The sequence below is a fragment of the Lissotriton vulgaris genome, chromosome 1_1, assembly GCF_964263255.1.
Source record: "Lissotriton vulgaris chromosome 1_1, aLisVul1.2, whole genome shotgun sequence".
NCBI lineage: Eukaryota > Metazoa > Chordata > Amphibia > Caudata > Salamandridae > Lissotriton > Lissotriton vulgaris.
Window position 1 is genome coordinate 1,307,429,570 of NC_141685.1, and position 21,686 is coordinate 1,307,451,255.

The following is a 21,686-nucleotide window of genomic DNA, read 5'->3' on the forward strand; positions in this document are numbered from 1 at the left end:
GAATAGGTCAAATCCTTTGGTATATCAGCCCTCTTTTCTAAAAGTCAGTCTTGATAGCAGGCCAACTGCCAAACACCCCAGGCTTTAAGCATTCAGTGCAAGGTGTAGTGACAGGTACCTGTGAAAAGAATGCTTTCACCATGTGCATGGGAAAATGGTGAGAAGGCTTTCCACATAACAGCAAAATTCATAGCTACGAGGTGTCCCATGTGATACCTTCAGTTAATCTTGGCTTTGTACCCAGTGGCACTTCACTGCTGGGACTTTGAGCCAATACTTACAATGTTAACAGCAACATTTCAAGTTCAAGGACACGATGTGATGTCTACTAAAAAGTCGTGAAGGATTACAAGTGAGACATTTCCTTTGAGAACACTTGCCAAATATGAATGTCCACACAACAGCCCTGCCACCTTCATGTAGTCAGGCAAAGAGTGCAGAAAAATAGTGGCAAGCGTACTTAAAGCATGTCATTTCAAGTACCTTAGAATGCACAGCTACAAATGAATCTGGTATAACTCAAAATTGTAAAGCTTTTGCAAGGTACTGAGATGTGAGTGTGGGTGCAGTACATGGACTTTCTTTACTTAGCACAGTCTCGCATAAGTTAATGGAACACACTTCCAATGAAAAAACACTACAAGCCCTGCATTACTTTTTTTCAAAAGAAATATGCAATTTATAAAAATCACTGCAAAAAAGATCGTTTGTAAACATTAGAAAAACTGTTTTGTCTCTCTTCAGAAGTAGGCAGGTGAATAAACCCAGGTAAGCAATGATTCCTAAGGGTTTGGAAAACACCACTGAAATCCATAAAAAAAATAAACGTTGGAAGCAGGACAGCTTAACCACACCATACTAAACAATGACAAACCACACCATACTCGACAATAAATGTCCATAGCATCCCATACCACATGACTTAAAAAAAAAAAAATTGACTAAGCCAATACATCACCCTTGGTGAGACTTATTAACTTTACCAATGTTTATGAATTCTTTCTTTTGCCTGTGCTCAGTTTTTCCACGCATGGAAAGCACAGCAGATCTCTGTGTCCCTTGGGAAGTGGCGCTTATCTTCTTGCAGCATGCACGCTGTGGATTGGAATCTCAGCGTTCACGCAGCCTTTCAACCGTCTGAGGTTGTTAAAATTAGTACCAATAATTCGGAATAATATGTACTAATGTTCTAGCATTAAAGCTCATATACGGTTGGAAAACATGCTATATTATTACTGCTATCCCTCCACTGTCACCTCTTCCCTAATCTCACTAGATATTCCGGTAAACATTAGTTGGCTCCAGCCGACTAAATAGGTCAGTGGGATGATGCATCTGTTACAGAAATGTGTGCACAATCTGCATATTGCACGTGTTAGCCAGCGCGGACTCAAACTTTCATTACTCCACTGCCAAGAAAAGCCACATCTTTTAATTGGGTAATTCTAATAGGTATTACTATGCGGAAAAGGCCACAGATTGTGCCGATAAAGGCTCTATTTCAAACCAGACTGCACTTCTCTGAATCTGATCACATCCTCCCTTTCCAGGCGCGGCCCCCTCGGAGGTCTGAGTTTTAGGAAGGCAGCCTTCACCTACCATTAGGTATCAGCCCGTTGGCCCTCTGGGATCCTCCTTTCTGTTTCTTCCTGTGCCTGGCACCATTGGACCTCCTTTCGTTGGCATCCATGTCTGGTGGGGGAGACTGGGCACTGCCGTTACAAAGACCTGCTGGCACAACCAGTGAAGACTACAGCTACCGCTGCCAGGCTTGGACCTCTCGTGTCACGTGGTGCAAGACTCTAAAGTCCTCCCAAGCCTCAAGGATTTCTTCCAAACTGATAAGAGGGCAACGCTGTATGTGTACACTGACCCCAGATAAGATTAAGGCCTTCTTCATGTTAAGGCTAGCGGGAACTGCGGTGAAACCTCGAATCGGGAAGTGATGTCAGCACAGGCCACACGCCAGTGCCTTGTGAGGCGGGGCTGCCTGTCTCGAGCTGCGCATCTGTAAAATGAATGATTACCGTAACTTAACACAGAGTAACCACAGTACCCAAGAAAGTAGCCAGCCGCAGTTCAGCAGGTGTAGTGCCCACGGAGCCCAGCGGCGTGACGGGCCCACTTCAGCTAATGCCGTCTCTTCCACTATCCATCGGGGCGGGGGTATTTTCCTTGCTTGCACCAGGGCCAATGGCACCCTCACTACACCTTTGCCACTTCGTGCTTAGTTTTGACCACAAGATTGAAGTCATGAACCGAAAGGTGTGGTTTCATTTGGAAGCCCTGGTGAGTTGCCTGTCCAAGTACCTCAGGGATGATCATGACAGCGTCCCAAAATTGGCGTTCAACCAGACCGTACTGTGTCATACCCTCATATTTGGGGTAAATCGCCTGCCTATCTCCCCGCAGCTCCCCAGTCTCTTGCATACTAAAAGGGGAATGTTTTAATTTCCCACCTGCGAAACAACCTCTTTAAAGTGCCCCCCCCTCCTCAACTGTCCTCTAGATCATGTGACTCTATTGACACAGGAATTCGGTTTCCAGCGCAGGAGCTAAAGGACTCCCCTTTCAAATTCTCATAAAGGTGTTCATATGGTGTTTGCATATCTGTCTCTGGTGACAGCTTACAATAACCTGGAGCCAAGACTATGCCAGCTTACCTGTTGCCTCTGTGCCCTTCATGTACCTCCTCCCAGGGCACGAGTCGGGGGTACACGAGGGTGGACGGCCTCCTCCCACTATTTTTACAGGGTGGCCACTGTCCACCCTGCTAATCAAAACACCATCCACCCTGCTCATCAAAATCATGATAAGAGCGCACCAAACAAACATTTCCAGGTGATTCTGGCCAGGCGCGCAACACCCATTGGGCTCACAGGGCTTCAGCCACCCCGTCATGTGTGTCAGCCCGGGCAGAGACAGCTTTGCGGGCTGGCGAGCATCAAATTGCAGCCGCCCCGAGTACTTAACAGGTCTTTAAAAGACCATTTAATTGTAAATGAGGCTTTTCTTGTGTGTTCACCCCTTCTTAGCCACTCTGTCTGTGGTTGGAAGAATCAGCCCCCCCAATCGAAATTTGGCTCTAGTTGCCCGCCTGATTCTGGCTGAATCTGGAAATTTCTCGGACTGCCGGTCACCGTCCATCCCCATTACCGTCTTGATGTCTATTCATATCCCTGCTTTTCAATCACCAGGCCCTCCTCCCTCACCTTTGCCTCTCTCGATTCTCTCCTCAACTCCCTCTCACCAATGCTCCTTAGGACATGTTTTCCCAGGTCCAACAGGATTACTTTAGAACCATCCCAGAGTCATTGGATGATCATACAACTACTCTAGATGTCATTTTCACATCATCAGACATCATCAAGCTCGTGAAGTCATCAGCAGACTTTAAAAACTTGAGCTTGATGACTTGCTGATGACTTGAAAATGAGCATCTGATGACTTCACAAGGTGTGACTATTCCTGATGACTTCTGGAGGATTTAAGAATGAGTATATGATGACTTCACAAGGTGTGACTATACCTGATGACTTCGTAAGATTTAAGAATGTGTATTTGATGACTTCACAAGGTGTGACTATTCCTGATGACTTCAGGAGGATTTAAGAATGAGTATGTGATTACTTCATAAGATCCAATTGCGCTTGATGGTTTGAAAATAAACATCCGAATCCCCACAAGCATAATTTCTTTTTAACATTATTAAATTGCTCCTGATGTTTTGAGAATGATTATACTTCTAGTGGAGATGGGTAATTGGAGAAAAATGTAACACACAAAAGCCAAAAGTGACTCCAGTGATCAAATATGAGATGGGCCACTGTGAGGAAATATGCAGCTGCACAAGCAGAGTTTTCAACTGATCCTATGCAATTAGGTTTTATGTCAGCCAATCGTTGATTTGTCGCCCAACACATTGAGCAGGAAACTGAAAGAATTGAAACGACAAGTTCCAGACTGCCTAGTGGTATTGACTACTTAATGGTGGATCTGGTGTAATAAGTCAGGATGGTAACAACGTACCAGGTTTGGGTCTCAGCATGTCCATGTAATCTTTGTTGCAAGCATCACAGCTGCCATTTTCCCAGGTGCCTGCTAGACTAGTTACTCCGATCTCATGTTATTCTTAGAATTCTGGGACTTGCAGTACTGGTTTTATATATTTTTTAAGACTACAAACCACAGATTTATATAGAAACAAGCATTGGCTTAGCCAATAGGTCTCGCCTTTGGGACCTCATAAGCATTTAATTATGCAGCACAATATCCTTGGTGCAACATCAACTGTTGCATGGCTAAACACTTATAATGTCCCAAAGGCAAGACCTATTGGATATGCCAATACTTTTTTTCCCTTTTGCTGACCTCCCTCTCCCCCTCTCCCTTTTGTTTAAGGCACAGTCCCTCCCTTATCCTCCTTCCTCCAGACACATGGAGGAGAAACAACAAATTAAACCAGGAATGTACCTTAAAAAAATCCAGATAAACAAATATAGGCCTTGACCAAACACTGGGTCACATTTTTCCAATGTGATTCATGCAACCGCAAATGGGTGGACAGCAAACAGTACAACTTGTGCAGTAAGTGCAGCTACACGCAGGCTGCAAAGAGTGCACTAGTTGTACCACAATTTTAGTTTAGCTAGACACACGGATTGCAGACACTTTACACTTTGTACCATGTTCTAGGTACAAGCAAATTGGACTGCTATGAATGATGACATTGTTTATTTATTTATTTAAAGAGTTTTATATAGCACTGGCTAGACCCGGAGGTATCAGAACGCTTTACATGAGAATCAACAATATAACAGAAAATCAACGATGTAACAGAAAAAGTTCAACAATTACACAATAAATCCCCCAAAAATAGATAATACAATTAGAAGAGGAGAGAAAGGAGAGAGAAAAGTAGTGGAGGGGCAGGGAAGGTGAGAAAGGGAGGATAAGGGAAGATACAATACAGAGAGAAGGAAAGAAGTCTGTCTAAAGAAAAACTGGGTAGGTGATGACCAAGGAGGGAATCCACGGCCCATCTCCCCTATAGCTAAACCAGGTAGCTCCAACGGGCATCAGACAAAAATGTTCAGTCTCAATACATTGAGAGAGGGGAGAAGGAGAGACATAAATAGAGGGAGGAAGCGGGAGGAGAAGACAGGAGGGACGAAAAGAAGTGCACCAATGTGGTTTAACAGTATAACAGAAAAAGATCAACAATTACACATTACATCAAACAATCAGCAATACATTAGGAGAGGAGAGAAAGGAAAGCAAGAAGAATTGGGGAGTAAGGGGGGTGTGAAAGTGAGGATAAGGGAAGAGACAACCGTAGAGACGACAGGAAGTCTGTCTTAAGACCGACTGGGTAGGTGACGACTAAGGAGGGAATCCATGGTCCATCTCCCCTGTAGCTAAACCAGGTAGCTCCATCGGGCATCAGACAAAGTAGTTTGGTCTCAAGTGTTATATTTTGTTATACTTTGTTATATTGGGCTAGTGTGTCTTCCCATTCCCATACCTTTTTGGTACTAATCAGAAGAGAGCAGTCTATGGCATGGGGTGCAGAGCTTGCTGCTTGATGTTCCCATGAGCTAATACCCAATAACATAATTTTTCTTGCAGATTGCATGTTTGCAAAAAATGAATGCATCAAAAAAAAATTGCATGCTTGCTCATGCCAAGCCTGTTGGTTTTAACAATCCTTGCTTCAACTGCAGCTGCAAATGAGACAGCAAGATGAAAAAAACTAATTTTGAAATAGAAAATGGTGGATGGAAGCAGGTCTTACTGCTTAAATCATGAAGGTACTATACCATGGTCTGGCAGTAATTTGTGTGGCACAGTTTGCGACTTCCATAATGTGGAATAGGTAATGTAATGTCAGACTGTGGCACTCCGTTGCAAGGCGTTGTTGCAAAAACAAAGGTCAATACTGCACTACATGAGAAAATATAGCAGAGCTACAGCTTGCGCTTAGCTGCTGACAAAAAAGACTGTTGGGCGGTTAATGAAAAGCTTCACATCACAAAAAATTGAGGCCTCAGGAACATGAAGTGTACATACAGGCAAATTCCAAGAGTAACTGTTCGATCGCTGCACTCTCAGCAGTGCCATGACATGAAAAGACCATTCTCTCCTGAAGTCTGGTGACAGCACCTTAAATGTTTACTGCCTTAAAGACGTATACTATCATTAGTGCTGTAGGTGCAGTGCCACAGGGCGCGTGGGTGTGCGAGGCCTACTTCACTCCAATTAGGGGTGAGAAGCCTTTCCTCTATGAGTGCACCCATCTCACGGGCCACAGCGGTTGCAAGAACCTACCTACATTATGACCCTTCTGCTTATAGGAAAGGGTGTTTTAACCCACAAACTCACCACAATGTGAAAGGAACACGAATTATAAAGTGTGCCAAGCTTAATATAAAACATAAACCTCAAATGCAGGCCTGCGTGCATTGCAAACCTGACAAATAAGCTAGGAAATACAAAGACACTAACAACGAAGTATGGACGAATTACACTTGGACATTCCATTGCCAATAGCCCCACCTCCAAAAGATGTGAGAACAATTGAATTCCAATGCTTGTTTCACACGTCTAACACAGTTCTGTGTGCGCGTCGAGGTGACATGAAGTCTTGTGGCCTGATCAAAGAAAAATCGTACGGAGGCAAAGAAAAATAGTGTGAAGGTGCCTGCAGGCGATTCAAAGCTGCCAAGGTTTCAGATTGCTTCAGTGTGACATTTTCAAATTTTTGGTGTTATTATGAGTGACATTCAATGACTACGAGTGACAATTTCTCACAAACAAAAATCAAGGGAAGAAGATGTAAATGTAAATGTATTTGAGCTTGCAAAGCGCACTGCTACCCGTAGGTTTCCTGGCGCTGTATAACGCTGGGGAACCCATCCTGGCTTTCCCTGTGAGATGGTCCCTACTGGGCACCCCCAAGGTGAAGCCAGGCATCCCCGGCGTTGACGGGGCCGTTTGTGGAGATTAAGCAGGCTATTGCCCAGAGTTGCTGAGTGAGACCCCTGGTTAGAGTGACACCGAGGCGAGATTTATCGAGCCCGCTGACATTGGCCCAACACCCGGCCGCGTCGGGAATTGAACCCTAGTCCCAGGCCGACCTCTGCTTCTGGGTCTGCCGCCTCTAACCAGTGAGCCACACTACTCCACTAAGATGAGGGAAGCATATGAATATGAGAAATTTCAGTCATTCCAGCAATAAGAAACTCTATGAAAATCTTAAAACTATTTCAAAGCACCAGAAATGGAAGGACACTACCCGATATGGTAAATATACTGCATAGTTACCACTTTTTAAGAGTGCTTAGGTGAGCCATTTTCAAGGTTTCAGAGTACTTATGAATGACATACAACTACTAATGGTGTGACAATAAGAGTGACACTTAGAGCAAAATCAGGAAATTAAGTACATGGAAACAGATAAAACAAAAGAAATTACACTGATTTGAGCAAGGACAAACTATAAAAAGAACTGCTGCAGAGACCCAGATCCTACTGTAAAATGATCGTATGCCCACAATCTACTCACAATCTACATGATTTTACTCTTGTGATCACTACTACAGCTTGCGAAACCACAGACAAATTGCACGAACACCGTGAGAGGAAGCTAGTCGAGAATTTCATACGATTTTGCTTTGACCCTGCCAGCGTAGCAGCAATGAGTTTGTGTGGGCGCAGCAAGATTTGCTAAAAAAAACAAAAAAACACTGATCCTGTCTGTGTTAGTCACACGCTGACCAGTGACAGAACCAGGCAGGATGCTGAGGCATGAGTGCATTAAAAGGAGCCTGCCGTTCCAATAAAAGAGTATTTCATACCCTGGGCGGTGTCTAAGCCTATTTTTCATAATCATCAATGTTAGTGTTGAGTGTGACTGAGGAGTGGCATCCGGGAATATGCGCGCTGGTATAATGCAAATAGAAAACACCTCACTCCAGCTACTCTTTTCCCTTCTGCCCTCACTTACTCTTTGTGCCTTCTATTCCTCTCCCAGTGCTGCTCTGCGTCTCCGTCCCTGTGTGCGTTTCCCTCACCCCTTCCTGACCCCCTGTATCCCACCCCTCTGTCTGCTCATCTGCCGCCCTAGCATCCCTCTCATTGTCCTGTGTTTTGTTATCACTCCCTAGTGTTCCTGTGTACTCATATGCCACTTACTGCCACCCCAGCATTTCTCTGTTCTCAGCCCTCTCCTTTTCTTCATCACCCCTGCCTGCCCCCGTGTTCCACTCCTATGTGCACACATCTGTCACCCTAGCATCCTTCTGTTCTTATCTCCTCCTTGCCCTGTATTTTAATCTAAAACTTCCTGTGTTCCACTCTGTGTGCTCATCTGCCCCCTCACCCCTCAAGTCATCCCTCTTTTCGCCCTTTGTTTTCATCACCCCTTCCTGCCGCAGTGTTGCACTCTGTGTGCTCATCTGCCACTCCTAGCCTCTCCTATTACCCTCTGTTCTAATCCTTTTCCTTGCCTGTTGTAGTGTCGCGCTCTAGTTGTTGCGTTATGACGTAATGACGCGGAGCGCGGCCGCCGTCTTGGATTCGGTGGAGCTCGCGATTGGAGAGTTGCGATTCCAGCGCTCTCCTCTAAATAAATAAATACTTTATTATAACACCTGCCATTTGTCTCCACAACCGTTATTGGGGTAAGGAGCATTCTTACAAATGGTGACGAGGTCGGGATGTGTTGAAAAGACCGCGTGAAGCCACTGAGTCTAATCAGCAGCCCACCATCAACCACAGCCACGTGGAGAGACAGCAGCGAGGCAAAGCATAAGGAGGAGAGCGCGGCAGGAGAGAGGGCCCGCAGTCACCAGCACCCCCACCACAGAGGAGCTGCCCCACAGAAGAGTAGGTGGGAGTCCGAAGTCGACCCCAGGCAGAGAGACAGGTGCAACAGAGAGAGAGGAGAAGGAGGTCTCTACAGACAGCCGGTGCAAGCACTGAACAAGGGCCCCAAGCACACGCCTGGAATTGGGAGGTGCCAAGTCCACAGTGAGTACAACAGTCCGCATAAGGAAAGAGGGGCAAGGCGGAGAGACACCCAAGGTGCGGGCAGCACAAGTCATCATACTCATAGGGAACAGCCCGACCGCCTGGGGTCCTGGCGGAGATAGCAGGACACAGCACAGAGGGAGAGACTGCATCCCAGCAAAGACCTACACGTGTACACAGAAGAGATGCACCAGGCAGTCCAAGACGGGAAGACGAACTACAGGATAGAAGAGTAGAAATGTGCGCCCAACCCTCCTCGCTCACAACACCAATCCCCTTCCTGCTCAAACCAGGGGATCCCTCAATGAAGTGGGAAGACTGGAGAGAATACTTCATGAACTACCTAGAGGCCCTAGAGAACGAGAACAGAGGAGCATTTCCCAGCAAAACAAGGAAGAGGATATTGCTTCACAACTTAGGCCTAAAAGGCATCAGAGTGTTCCAGAATCTAGTCCCGACGCCTAGACAAGCAGCTGATGACAACATATTTCCAACACGCGATAGAAGACATAAACAACCACTATAGACTGGCAGTGTACACGTCCATAGACAGGTACAACTTCCAACAGAGGAAACAAGCGGTTGGGGAATCTATAGAGGACTATGTGGCAGCGTTGAAGAAATTGGCGGTCACATGTAAATTTGGCACCTTACACGACAAATTCATTAAAGGCCAGATAGTAATGCACACCACGAACTCTGCGATCCAGAACAAGCTGTGGGTAAATGGAGACGCGACCCTGAAGGAAGTCATAGCCATGGTAAAGAAAGCAGAGCTATCAAAAAGGTGTGCAGAGACGGCAAAAAGGGAGACCACCGTCAGACCCATGATTAACAAGGTCACGGAAGCAGAACTACCGGAAAGAGGCAAGACAGTAGCCAGGGACATGAGGACACAGGCCAAAAGGACATCCAGACTAGCACCCATGAAGAAACCAGCCAATGACGGAAGAAGCATGTGTTACAGGTGCGGCAGCTAGTCCCAGGCGGCCTATGACAAGTGTTATTCAGTGTTCCGCGCCAAATGCATGTTCTTTGGAATAGTGGGGCACTATGAGAAGGTGTGTCGCCGCAAGCAGAAACGACCAGCAGTCAAGTACGTTGCACATGAATCAGACGTAGAGGGAGAAGGTGAAGAAGAAGAAGATAGCGTATTATGCACAGATGAACACATACTGGGAATCGACTGCAACCGCTCAAAGAAACCTCAATGTGACCTAGTGATAGGAGGAGTACCGATAAGGATGGTGGCAGACTCAGGATCCCCATATTCGATAATACAATGGAAGGTGTGGGAAGAACAATTCAAATGCCACATTGGACATCAACTGGAACCCCCAGATATTCGACCGGTCACGTTTACAGGGGAACCCATCCCCATGGTAGGGTACTGATGCTTGAAATTTGAGTTTAAGGAGCGGAGTGCAGAGTGCAAGTTATACATGGCAGAGAAAGGTCCCTCAGTTCTCGGATGGATCGACCAAGGGGATTTAGGCATACAGTTGAATAAAGGAGGTACCACACAAGTGCTGATGACCAGCTCAGAGCAACCAACAGACGTCACGAAAATGAAGCAAGACTTTCCCACAGTGTTTGGAGGGAAGGTAGGCAAATTGACTAAATTCACACACAAGATCGACCTCAAGGCAGATGCAAAACCTGTGTCCCAAAAAGTGAGGAACATCCCATTGGCAATCAGAGAAATCGTTCAAGTTGAATTACAAAGGCTGGAAGACAATGGCATCATAGAGCCAATAGACAGCGCGGAGTGGTTGGCACCGTTAGTCGTAGCGATGAAACCAAACGGCAAAGTCCGCCTATTTGTGGACCTGAGGGAATTGAACAAAAACATCATAGTAGAAAAATTCCCACTACCTAGGATAGATGAGATGTTGGCGAAAACGAGAAGGGTGAAATGGTTTTCCACCATTGACCTCACCTCAGCCTACCATCAAATAGCCCTGCACCATACCTGCCGTAAACTAACATTGTTCATAAACCCATTTGTATGCTACCAGTTCCGCAGAATGCCATTCGGACTAGCATCGGCGGCGTCTGTATTCCAGAAATTGATGCACAACCTGTTTAAGGAAGTAGATGGAGTCCAGTACTTTCAGGACATCATCTTGGTAATGGGCAAGAACAAGGCAGACCATGACGAAAAGCTGGCCAACATCCTGCATATCTTAGAACGAAACAGACTTACTGCTGAATGGGACAAGTGCCGGTTTGGTATGACGTCTGTCACGTACTTGGGCCATGAGATTAGTGATCAAGGCATCACACCTAAACGAGCCAATGTCAAGGCAATAATGGACGCCCCTCCACCGAGGAACAAAGAAGAAGTCAGGTCCTTCCTATGCATGGCTGAGTTTTACAGTAAGTTTGTGCAGCACTTCACCACAAAGACACACCACTTGCGCCAGCTCCTTCGAGACAAAACAGCCTTCGAATGGACAAGGAAGACACAAGAAGAATTTCAGAGAATCAAAGAGGATATCAGCACGGCAGTCCCCATGAAGGGATTTGATCAGCAAACAAGATCAATATTAACGACAGATGCGAGCGAAAGGGGCCTAGGAGCAGTCCTAATGCAAGAGATAAAGGAAGGTGAAGTGACCACCATCAGCTTCGCATCAAGATCGTTATCATCCACGGAACAAAAGTTCAGCGTAATAGAGAAGGAGATGTTGGCAACAGTGTGGGCCATGGAGAAGTTCTGCCAGTTCATTTGGGGCACGAGATTTAGGCTCAGGACAGACCACAAGCCCCTGGTCAAAGTCCTCACATCGTCAGGACATGCGAATGCTACTCCACGCATAGCCAAAATGACATTGAAATTGTTGGACTACAGGTATGACGTGCAACACATCCCTGGAGCAAAGAACAAAGTAGCTGATTATCTTAGCCGAGCCTCAGCCATGGAAGAGGCTCCACGAGAGTCTGAAGACGAAGATATCAGAGTGGCGTTCACGGAAGATCACGAAGAAGTTATAAGTGTGCAGGAATGGAAGGAAGCTTATGAGAACGACACTGACATCAGGACGGTCAAGCAATTCATATTACAAGGATGGCCAGAAAAGAGGCAAATAAAAGCTGAGCACAGGAAGTTCTTTGAAGTAAGGGAGGAATTATCCATGGGGGACCGAGGGATCTTCCTGCTGAGAGGAGAAAAAGTGGTTCCTCCCAACTCCTTGGTGCCACACTTACTGCCCATTCTACATGAAGGACACCTGGGCATCGTGAAGACGAAGCTCAGGGCGAAACAGATGTACTGGTGGCCTGCAATGGATAACCAGATAGAAAGACAAATTAATTGGAAGGTTCCCCTGATAATTGTCACAGGGAGGGGGAGAGTAATGCCAAATAGGAGACCCTGTGGTTTACTATTACTAAATGGAGTCCAAGATACTGACTAAAGCCAAGCAGTGCGGGGGCAGACAGGTTTGAGAGCAGTCCTAATTTGTCAGTTTATAATGGCAAATGAATATATAAAACACTTTTCCTACTGTGTACCCAAATATTACACGATAAACAAATCCACCAAAGATAAAAGGAATATATATCAAAAAATACAATTTATTATAATACCTCCCTTCAGGGTTACAATCTAAATTAATAAAATACATTAAAATCAATTTTCCACATAGTGGAAAAGTGTGATAAAAAAGTCAAAAGAAAGAGTCGACGTGGGGTTTCGGTGTTCTTTTACAATATTCACACCTTCATCAGGACATTTTGACATTTGGTAGGCAATCTAAAAATTTAAACGACAGTATTTTAGGTAATTTGTAATTAGGCAGATCAACAAAGTACATACATCGTGTTTCTTTTTCTCTTAGTGTTCATTTTGCCTTACATGCTCCTGGACCTGCTCCTCTGTGGGGGCCACCCTCAGTACCCTTATATAAAAAAAATGTTATCATGAAACCCTGTTAATATTTAAATAAATCAACGGGGGGTAGTTTGATTGAAGTCTATGTCTTCAGAATTAAGGAAAGTTTTTTTATAAACAAATACCTTAATTTTTGAAGCTTCTGTTTAAATTTAAAAGACTTCTAAAACAACTGGAAACTTGTGTACATCTGTTTCTTATGATCATGTGGTACCTTGATAGAGGAAGAAAAATATCCACAATTTTCTATCTGGTCAACCCTAGTATCTAGTGATTTAAAAGCTTCAAAAATTAAGGTATTTGTTTATAAAAAACTTTCCTTAATTCTGAAGACATAGTCTTCAATCAAACTACCCCCTGTTGATTTATTTAATTATTAACAGGGTTTCATTATAACATTTTTTTGATATAAGGGTACTGAGGGTGGCCCCCACAGAGGAACAGGTCCAGGAGCATGTAAGGCAAAATGAACACTAAGAGATAAAGAAACACGATGTATGTACTTTGTTGATGGCCTAATTACAAATTACCTAAAATACTGTTGTTTAAATTTTTAGATTGCCTACCAAATGTCAAAATGTCCTGATGAAGGTGTGAATATTGTAAAAGAACATCGAAACGCCGCGTCGACTCTTTCTTTTGACTTTTTTATCACACTTTTCCACTATGTGGAAAATTGATTTTAATGTATTTTATTAATTTAGATTGTAACCCTGAAGGGAGGTATTATAATAAATTGTATTTTTTGATATATATTCCTTTTATCTTTGGTGGATTTGTTTATCGTGTAATATTTGGGTACACAGTAGGAAAAGTGTTTTATATATTAATTTCCTATTATAAACTGACAAATTAGGACTGCTCACAAACCTGTCTGTCCCCGCACTGTTTTGCTTTAGTCAGTATCTTGGACTCCATTTAGTAATAGTAAACCACAGGGTCTCCTATTTGGCATAACCAGATAGAAAGACATGTGAGGGAGTGAGAGCAATGCCAAAAAGCAGACAAGTCACAAAGCCTGATGCGACCACCCTTGGGAAAAATCGACAACCCCTCTTACTCGTGGGAGGATGTGTCGGTAGACATCCTAGGTCCAGTGTTGGACACACAAGGAGTCCTGAAGTATGTAGTGGTACTCATAGACAGGTATTCCAAGTGGCCCGAGATAGACCTACAAGAAGACATGGACACAGATAAAGTATTAAAGTTCCTTACAACCATCTTCCTGAGAGGAGGTATTCCATGCTCCATCCTAAGCGACAACGGGCCCCAGTTTACGTTGGATAGATGAAATGCCTACATGGAAAGGAATGGCATAAAGACCAAGCACACATCAATATATCATCCGGCAGGAAATGGTTTAGCCGAAAGGTTTAATAGAGTCATCATGGGCTCATTACAGTCCGCGATAGGAGCAGGAAAGGACTGGGAAGTAGAATTGAAGTACACCTTGTGGGCCTACAGGATCACCCCAACCAGCACTGGATACAGTCCCTTCCAGATCCTAAGAGGTCGAGACTACTTCACCAAGGACAATGTTGCATGGAAGGAGCGCACCATCATGAGCAGGTGGTCCCCTGCAGTTGTCCACCACAACTTAGAAAGGGCACAAAGAATATATACTGAACATTACAACAAGAGACTTAACGTAAAGGAGACAGAGTTAGAGAGAGGAGAGTGGGTCCGAGTCAAACTAGCCCAGTTGAGAAGTAAAGGTGACAGCAAATTCAGTGCACCTATGCACGTGGAAGAAGTTTATAGCAGGTCCGCTCGGCTGAGCGATGGGAAAGTTTGGTCCCTGGATCGGATGTCCAAATGCAACAAGATACTGCAGTGGGGCAAAGGAGAGGAAAGGCAGGCAGAAAACCCCCAGGCTCAACGCATGGAAGGCATCCCGATGGGCGAAGAAGCGGGAAATTCCGAAGAGGGAGAGAGAGAAGAAAGAGGGGTGATGGCGGATGACCCAGAAACCTTGGAACTCCCGGGTAGTGCTAGCGGAACACCTCAAGGAAGACGCTCCTCGGACACAGAACTGCCGGGAGTGAGAAGTCCCAGGGAAAACACTGTGAAGTCTTCCGGTACACCAGTGAGACGCACCAGCGCTGGCAGAGCTGTGATAAGACCGGCCAGGTACAAAGACTTTGAGATGGACGAAGGGAATGAAGCAACCAGCAGGTAGACTGAAAGACATTACTTTTCCTTTGTATGTATAATCTGTAAAGGAGGGAGATATGTAGTGTCGCGCTCTAGTCGTTGCGTTACGATGTAACGATGCGGAGCACAGCCGCCATCTTGGATTCAGCAGAGCTCACGATCGGAGAGTCGCGATTCCGGCGCTCTCCGCTAAATAAATAAATAAATACGTTATTATAACACTTGCCATCTGTCTCCACAATCGTTATTGGGGTAAGGAGCATTCTTACACCTGGTGTTATTTCGCCCTTTTTTGCCCCCTGTGCTCCACTTCTCAGTGCACACATCTGCCACCCTCTGTTCTCGCCCTCTCCTTGTCCTGTGTTTTCATCACTCTTCCTGCTCCCTGTTATCCACTGCACTCATCTGTCATTCCTCGCTGCCCCCTGCACCCCTCTGTTCTAACCCCTCTCCTTGTCCTGTGTTTTCATCACCCCTTCCTACCCCCGTGTTTCACTCCATGTGCTCATCTGACGCCCCAGTCATCTCTCTTATTCCCCAGTGTTTTCATCACCCCTCTGCCCCGGCTCAAACGTTTCCCAACTACACTAAGCCCTACAGCTGGAACCTCTGATGTCACCATACCTGCTGTTGATGTGCCTGACACGCCCATCATTGAACTGATCTGACCCAGGATTGGGTCAAACTAACTCCAAGGCAGGTCAGCACATTATTAGGGGCAGGTCAGAGGTAACTGCAGGTCTTGCAGGACCCTAATTGGAAAGAAGCTTCCCACCCGCAAAGATTTATGGCCCTGCCAGTGTTACTTGTGGGCAGGGGCCGCAGGGCACAGACACACCTAATATTAGGAAAGAGGTGTGGCATGCAAGGCAACCATGGGCTGCAGCGCGACGGTGCCGCACAAATCCTTGAATCCGCCACACACCTGGGGCATTCTAGCCCAAATGTTGTTAGCCCGCCCAACACGATTTTTCTTCGTACAATTGGGCAAAATATCGCCCAATTGTGGGAGAACTAGCCCAATCTATCAACCAGTTTCTAAGGCACTTCAGGGCGGACATCCGGTGGTGCCAGAAGGGACATCACCCAGGAATTAACGTCACCTCTCTTGCCTGTGCCGACATTTTTAGGAACACGGAGGATGGAACTTGGAAGAGGTACACAAAAAGGGAGAATAATCTCTCTTCTTGGCCATTCTGAGATGCATCATTCAGCACCTGACAACTTCAAGATGTGCATCCAGCCCCTGTTTTCGGATTACTTTAAGGTAAAAATGGGGTCAGCAAAATAGTGGGATCGGATTGTACTCCGAAATGGCGGGCATGCATCCTGTAACAATTGAGGGGGTATTGGTTATTTTTCATTTTGGCATTGCATTGCTTTTAAAATATTATTACATTCTGCAGCAGTTTTCTTCCTCGTTTAATTGTGGCCTGCCTTTGAGCATGCTTTTGGAAATGAGCACAAATCGGTTTTATTTTACGTAAAACTAGTCAGCTGCCTATTTAGGCATTTAAAATGTGTGCATTGTATGTCCGTGCTTCTAATTCTCATCAACGACATCTGACTTGTAGTTTATTTTTTTTCCTGATGGTTACATTTGCCTATTGTATCTTTTATGTTTGGGCTCCAATTCCTTCGGGTGACGTTCTGCTCCATAAAACTGAAAAAACATACCAGAGACTTCTGGTCTGCAATTGCAGGAGGGTATGTTTTTCAGTCTCTAATAGGGATGAGGGTTCGGTTTATTTCAGTTTTGTGGATCAGTACTTGACCGGAAGGGATTGGAGCGCTTTTACAAGGGCATCCATTATATTACACTTGGTCATATTTGTTTTGCCTTTAGTCACAGGAAGCTTAAGTGATTAGCCGAGAATCACAGGATCTTTGGTGGACGCTGAACTCCGATCCTGGTGTCTCAGCTCCAAAGACAGTAGCTCTGGCCATAACGCCAGATCTGGTAGTTCCTGCAGGTATGACGCATACTTCTGAATGCCTCCAATGTATTAGGTATAGCCTGCCTTTTTGGTGAGTCCTGTCCGTATGGTTTTCACAATGGAGTTAGTCCAGTGGCTTTTCCTTGGGCACATCTCTCTTACACGATTTTTGGCTGTCTTCCTGGAGCGCCTGTTATTGCAGAGGCCGCCGCACCCGCCCGAAGGGTGGGGGAGGCTTGAAGGCCGGCGCCATAACCCTCGTGGTGCCACCAGCGGGGAAAAACTGGTTCTGGGCGCTTCGATGCGCACAGGAACCAGCGGAAGCGGGGTGCGCACCAGCCACCCGACCGGAAGTGACCTGTTGACCTGAGCGCCCCCAATGGGCACCCAATGGTCAACCTGGCTTTGTTTGAACCCCCCAATCAGGGGGACTCACCTGAGGCCTGCATGGAGGGCTCAAGAGGATTTAAGCGACGCCGCCCTCCCAGCAGAAGCACATCGCATTCGAGGAGCTGGGAGAACGGCGCGACAGCAACAACGACTGAAGAGGAAGAGAGGCGACACAGCGAAGGACGAAGCGGAAGACGGCAAGGCTCCAGTTGAAGATCAAGGTCATCATCGCCGAGGACGCCTTACGGAGCGCGGCGCGCCGTGCCAGCTCCCCCGAAGCAACAACAGGTAAAAACCGCGGCAAGCTCAGAGCCCGGGATAAGCACACGCAGCTAGCTGTGCCCCCAGCAGACGGCCTGACGCAGACGCGAGAAACCAAGAAGCCACACACAAGTGCGCAGAGACTCACGACATGTCGGAAGGCCAGCCGGACGAGATGGCAGAGGTACTGATGAAGATCCGCGAATTATCGGCCATCCACGGCGACAACTGGCTTCACCCCCACCTGGGCAAAGGGAAAGAGAACAGACCGGTGGAACAGGCGGACGAAGAACCAGGGCCTTCCGCACCCAAGAAGCTGAAAAACACGCCGATGAAGAGAACATCGAAGAGGAACCCTCCGAGGAAAGTGCGGCAGAAACCTCTCCCGCCGAGACCAGAGCGAGACCACCGGCAAAAAGAAAAAGGGTGAGCATATTAGCAACATCGTAAGGGAATGTCTAAAATCGCTGGCACCGGGGCTACTTAATGGCACAGGGCAAGGGGTACCAGGGCCTAGGGAGCAGCGCACGGAGGAAGCGGCAGGTCTGACGTGGCATATAGTCGACCCGGGGTGGGCCCGTCAGACAAGAGTGCAAGAGCAGGTAAGCTTGTCCGCCCAGGGGGAACAAATCTCCCCACTACCCGGTTGGGGTTACGGCCCCGTTTCAGGAAGCCCGCCCCGTCAACGATCATTACATCAGGCCATCCCCCGGTCCGGCGTCCCTGACTACGAAAGCCACCGGCTTGGCATGTCTCATCCCCCTAGCGGTAAAAGAGAGGATATGGCGCAAGGAATTCATTGACATATTTTCGCTGCTTGAAATACAGCTAGAGGGACTTGATCTAACCACGTGCGACAGGAAGGAAGAGGACAGGAGAGAAAGGCGTGGGGCCAGAAAAGAGCGCAGTTTCGACAATTGGTTAGATGCTTTTAGAATCATGGCATGCATTATAGTGGAAAGGTTCCCCCATTGCGCGGCTGACTTGTGGCTGTACGAGGCCAATATCCACCTAGCACAGAGGCAGTTCCCGGGGGATGCCTGGTTAGAATACGATAAAGGGTTTAGATTAAAAATGCAGAGGCACCCCGAAATGGAGTGGAATGAGGAGGATGTCTCGGGTTTCATCCACAAGATGCTCACAGCCAAAGATGTTAGGGCCTGGGCGGGAAAAGGCGACCAGCCCTTTCGGAGCTCCTACCAAAAGGGGAAGAGTGGTTCTTATCAAAGGCGGTCGAATGGGAGATCGTACTCCCCAACCGCAACTAAGGCGATCTGTTGGAGATACGAGGCGGGGGACTGCTCATGGGGCTCGTCTTGTAAGTTTCAACACGCATGCGCTAGCTGCGGGGGCAAGCACGCCACTGTTGCATGCAAAGGTTCCAAACACGAAGGGAAAAGGGAGAAGAGAGAAAAGAGCAAGAAGCGTTAGCCCCAACGCAGGGGAAAGGAGGGGACTGGTGGACATTTGTAGGCGCCAGCTGGCCAGATCTCCCATTATTACACAACAGCTGCGCAGATTAGCAAACAAATACCCGAACAAAGCAGAGGCCAGGTCACTGGTAGAGGGCTTCGAGTAAGGCTTTGTTATTCCATTCCAGGGCCCGCTCCCCTCGGCGGGGGCGAGTAACCTGAAGTCGGCAAGCCAACACCCCGAAGTTGTTAGCGCCAAGATAGAGAAAGAATTGAAACTGGGTAGAGTTGAGGGCCCCCTCCCAAAGGAATTGCAAGAAGGCATAGTCGTCTCCCCGCTAGGCGTGGTCCCCAAGAAAGAACAAGGTCAATTCAGGCTGATACACCACCTATCGTTTCCGGAAGGTTCCTCCGTGAACGACGGTATCGACCCCAAAGCTTGCTCAGTGGGCTATGCGTCAGTCGACGATGCTATCGAGCTGGTTAAGGCGACAGGCAGAGGAGCCCTCATGGCGAAAGCCGATATTGAATCTGTGTTCCGACTATTGCCGGTCCACCCCTCCAGCTTCCATTTATTGGGTTTCCAATGGGGCGAGGACGTGTTTATTGACAAAGCCATGCCCATGGGATGCGCGATTTCATGCGCATACTTTGAGCAGTTTGCCACTTTCTTAGAATGGGCGCTGCATGACCGGCACCAGGAAGGTGGAAAGCTGCACTACCTAGACGATTTCCTGTTCACTGGCCCGGCAGGGTCCTCAGTGTCCGCAAGCACATTGGCAGCCTTTGAGGATCTAGCTAGGTCCCTAGGGGTCCCCCTCGCAAAAGAAAAAACTACAAGCCCGACCACAAGTCTCACGTTCCTGGGCATAGAATTGGACTCTATAGCGGGAACGGCCAGGCTGCCTCCAGGCAAAGTGAAAGAATTTCACGAGGAAGTATCGAAGCTACGGGGTCGGAGCAAGGCCACCCTGAGGGAGATCCAACGAGTGATAGGTAGACTCAACTTCGCAGCTCGGGTAATCCCGCCCGCCAGGGTATTTTCAAGACGCCTAACAGGGCTAACGGCCGGCGTCACCCACAAGCACCACCACATCAGGCTGAGCGCAGGCGTGAAACAGGACCTGCAGGTGTGGGACGAGTTCCTACAAGATTTCAACGGGGTGCTGATTTGGAGGGCAGGGTGGGTAACGGCCGAACAGATAGCTCTTTACACAGACGCGGCCGGAAGCCTTGGCTTCGGCGCGGTCCTGGGAAACAGTTGGTGCACCAGCCAATGGCCGGATGAGTGGCATGCGCAGGGGCTCACCAGGAACATCACGTTTCTCGAGCTGTTCCCGATCATTGTGGCACTGACCATTTGGAGCGAGAAAATAAAAAACCTGAAACTCACGCTTTGGTCAGATAACATGGGAGTAGTGCAGGCCATTAACAGAGGCGCAGCGAGATGCCCGGACATGCTGAGGCTAATGCGACGGTTAATTAAATTACAGCTGGAAGGGAACCTGGAGCTGAAAGCACGCCACGTGCCAGGGGCAGAGAACTCAGCAGCAGTTGCGCTCTCACGGTCCCAAATGAAGCGTTTCAGAGAACTGGTGCCCGGGGCGGACAAGGAGATGACCCCCTTTCCATCGTCCCTTTGGGACCTGGGGGAGTAGACTTATCATGGCTAATAGGGCAATCACTTACCGCAGAGGCTAACAGAAGATACAGGACATACGCGTGCACGGTAATGAGAGTTGGGGGCCTAAGATCGCTGGAAGACAGGGCAAAAACTCGCACAGCAGTCGAGAAATTCGTGCAATGGGCATTCGAGTCGAGAAAAACGAGATCGTGGGCCCAGGCGCATTTGTCCGCCATCGCCCATTTTGCCAGGCTTTACACAGGCGAGGACCCCACTACCTCGGCCTATCTAAAGACGGCCTTAAAAGGCTGGAGGAGGGTTGAAGGTAGAAAGAAGGACGACAGGCGTCCCATCGATTTTGCCAAACTGGGCCAGCTCCTTGGAGCCCTCACAGGCTTAATATCGGATAAATATGAGCTGCTGCTATTTAGGGCGGCTTTCACAACGGCTTTCTTCAGAGCATTCCGTATCAGCGAATTGGTAGCCCCCAGCAAGTCGGGCCCAGCGCAGCAATGCCTGCAGGCAAGAGACATTAAACCAATGGAGAAGGCAGTGGAATTAACGCTGAGACAGTCCAAAACGGACAGGGCAAGGAGGGGGACGACGATACGTCTCCATTGCATCCCAGAGTCGGGGCTCTGCGCGGTATGCTGGTTATTCAAGTACATGGGGGCTCGACCAGCTGGTGAGGGCCCTCTCTTCATACATAATGACGGGAGGAACCTGAGTAAGTTCCAGTTTACAGCCATAATGCGCCAAGGCCTTGGTAAAGCCGGGTATTGCGCGGCATCGTTTGCCTCTCACTCTTTCAGGATCGGCGCAGCGACCTCGGCAGCGCAGCATGGCATGCCAGAGGACAGGATCCAGGCAGTGGGCAGATGGCGCTCCAGGGCGTACAAGTCGTACATACGCCCTCACCTCGTATAAAAAAAAAAAAAGACTAAAAAAAAAGACAAAAGAGAGAGAAAGCCCCGAGGGGGGGG

The 21,686-nt window shown here is 47.4% G+C and overlaps 1 protein-coding gene across 1 annotated transcript in view; it reads right to left on the minus strand.

The window, feature by feature from the left end:
* Positions 1–1,811, minus strand: part of SOAT2 (sterol O-acyltransferase 2) — a 461,869-nt gene extending 460,058 nt beyond the window's left edge. Inside the window, exon 1 of the mRNA XM_086965618.1 lies at positions 1,600–1,811. Within this exon, the coding sequence (XP_086821744.1) occupies positions 1,600–1,690 (91 nt within the window). The 5' untranslated portion in view covers positions 1,691–1,811. The remainder of the gene's footprint in view (positions 1–1,599) is intronic.
* Positions 1,812–21,686: the final 19,875 nt, after the last annotated feature.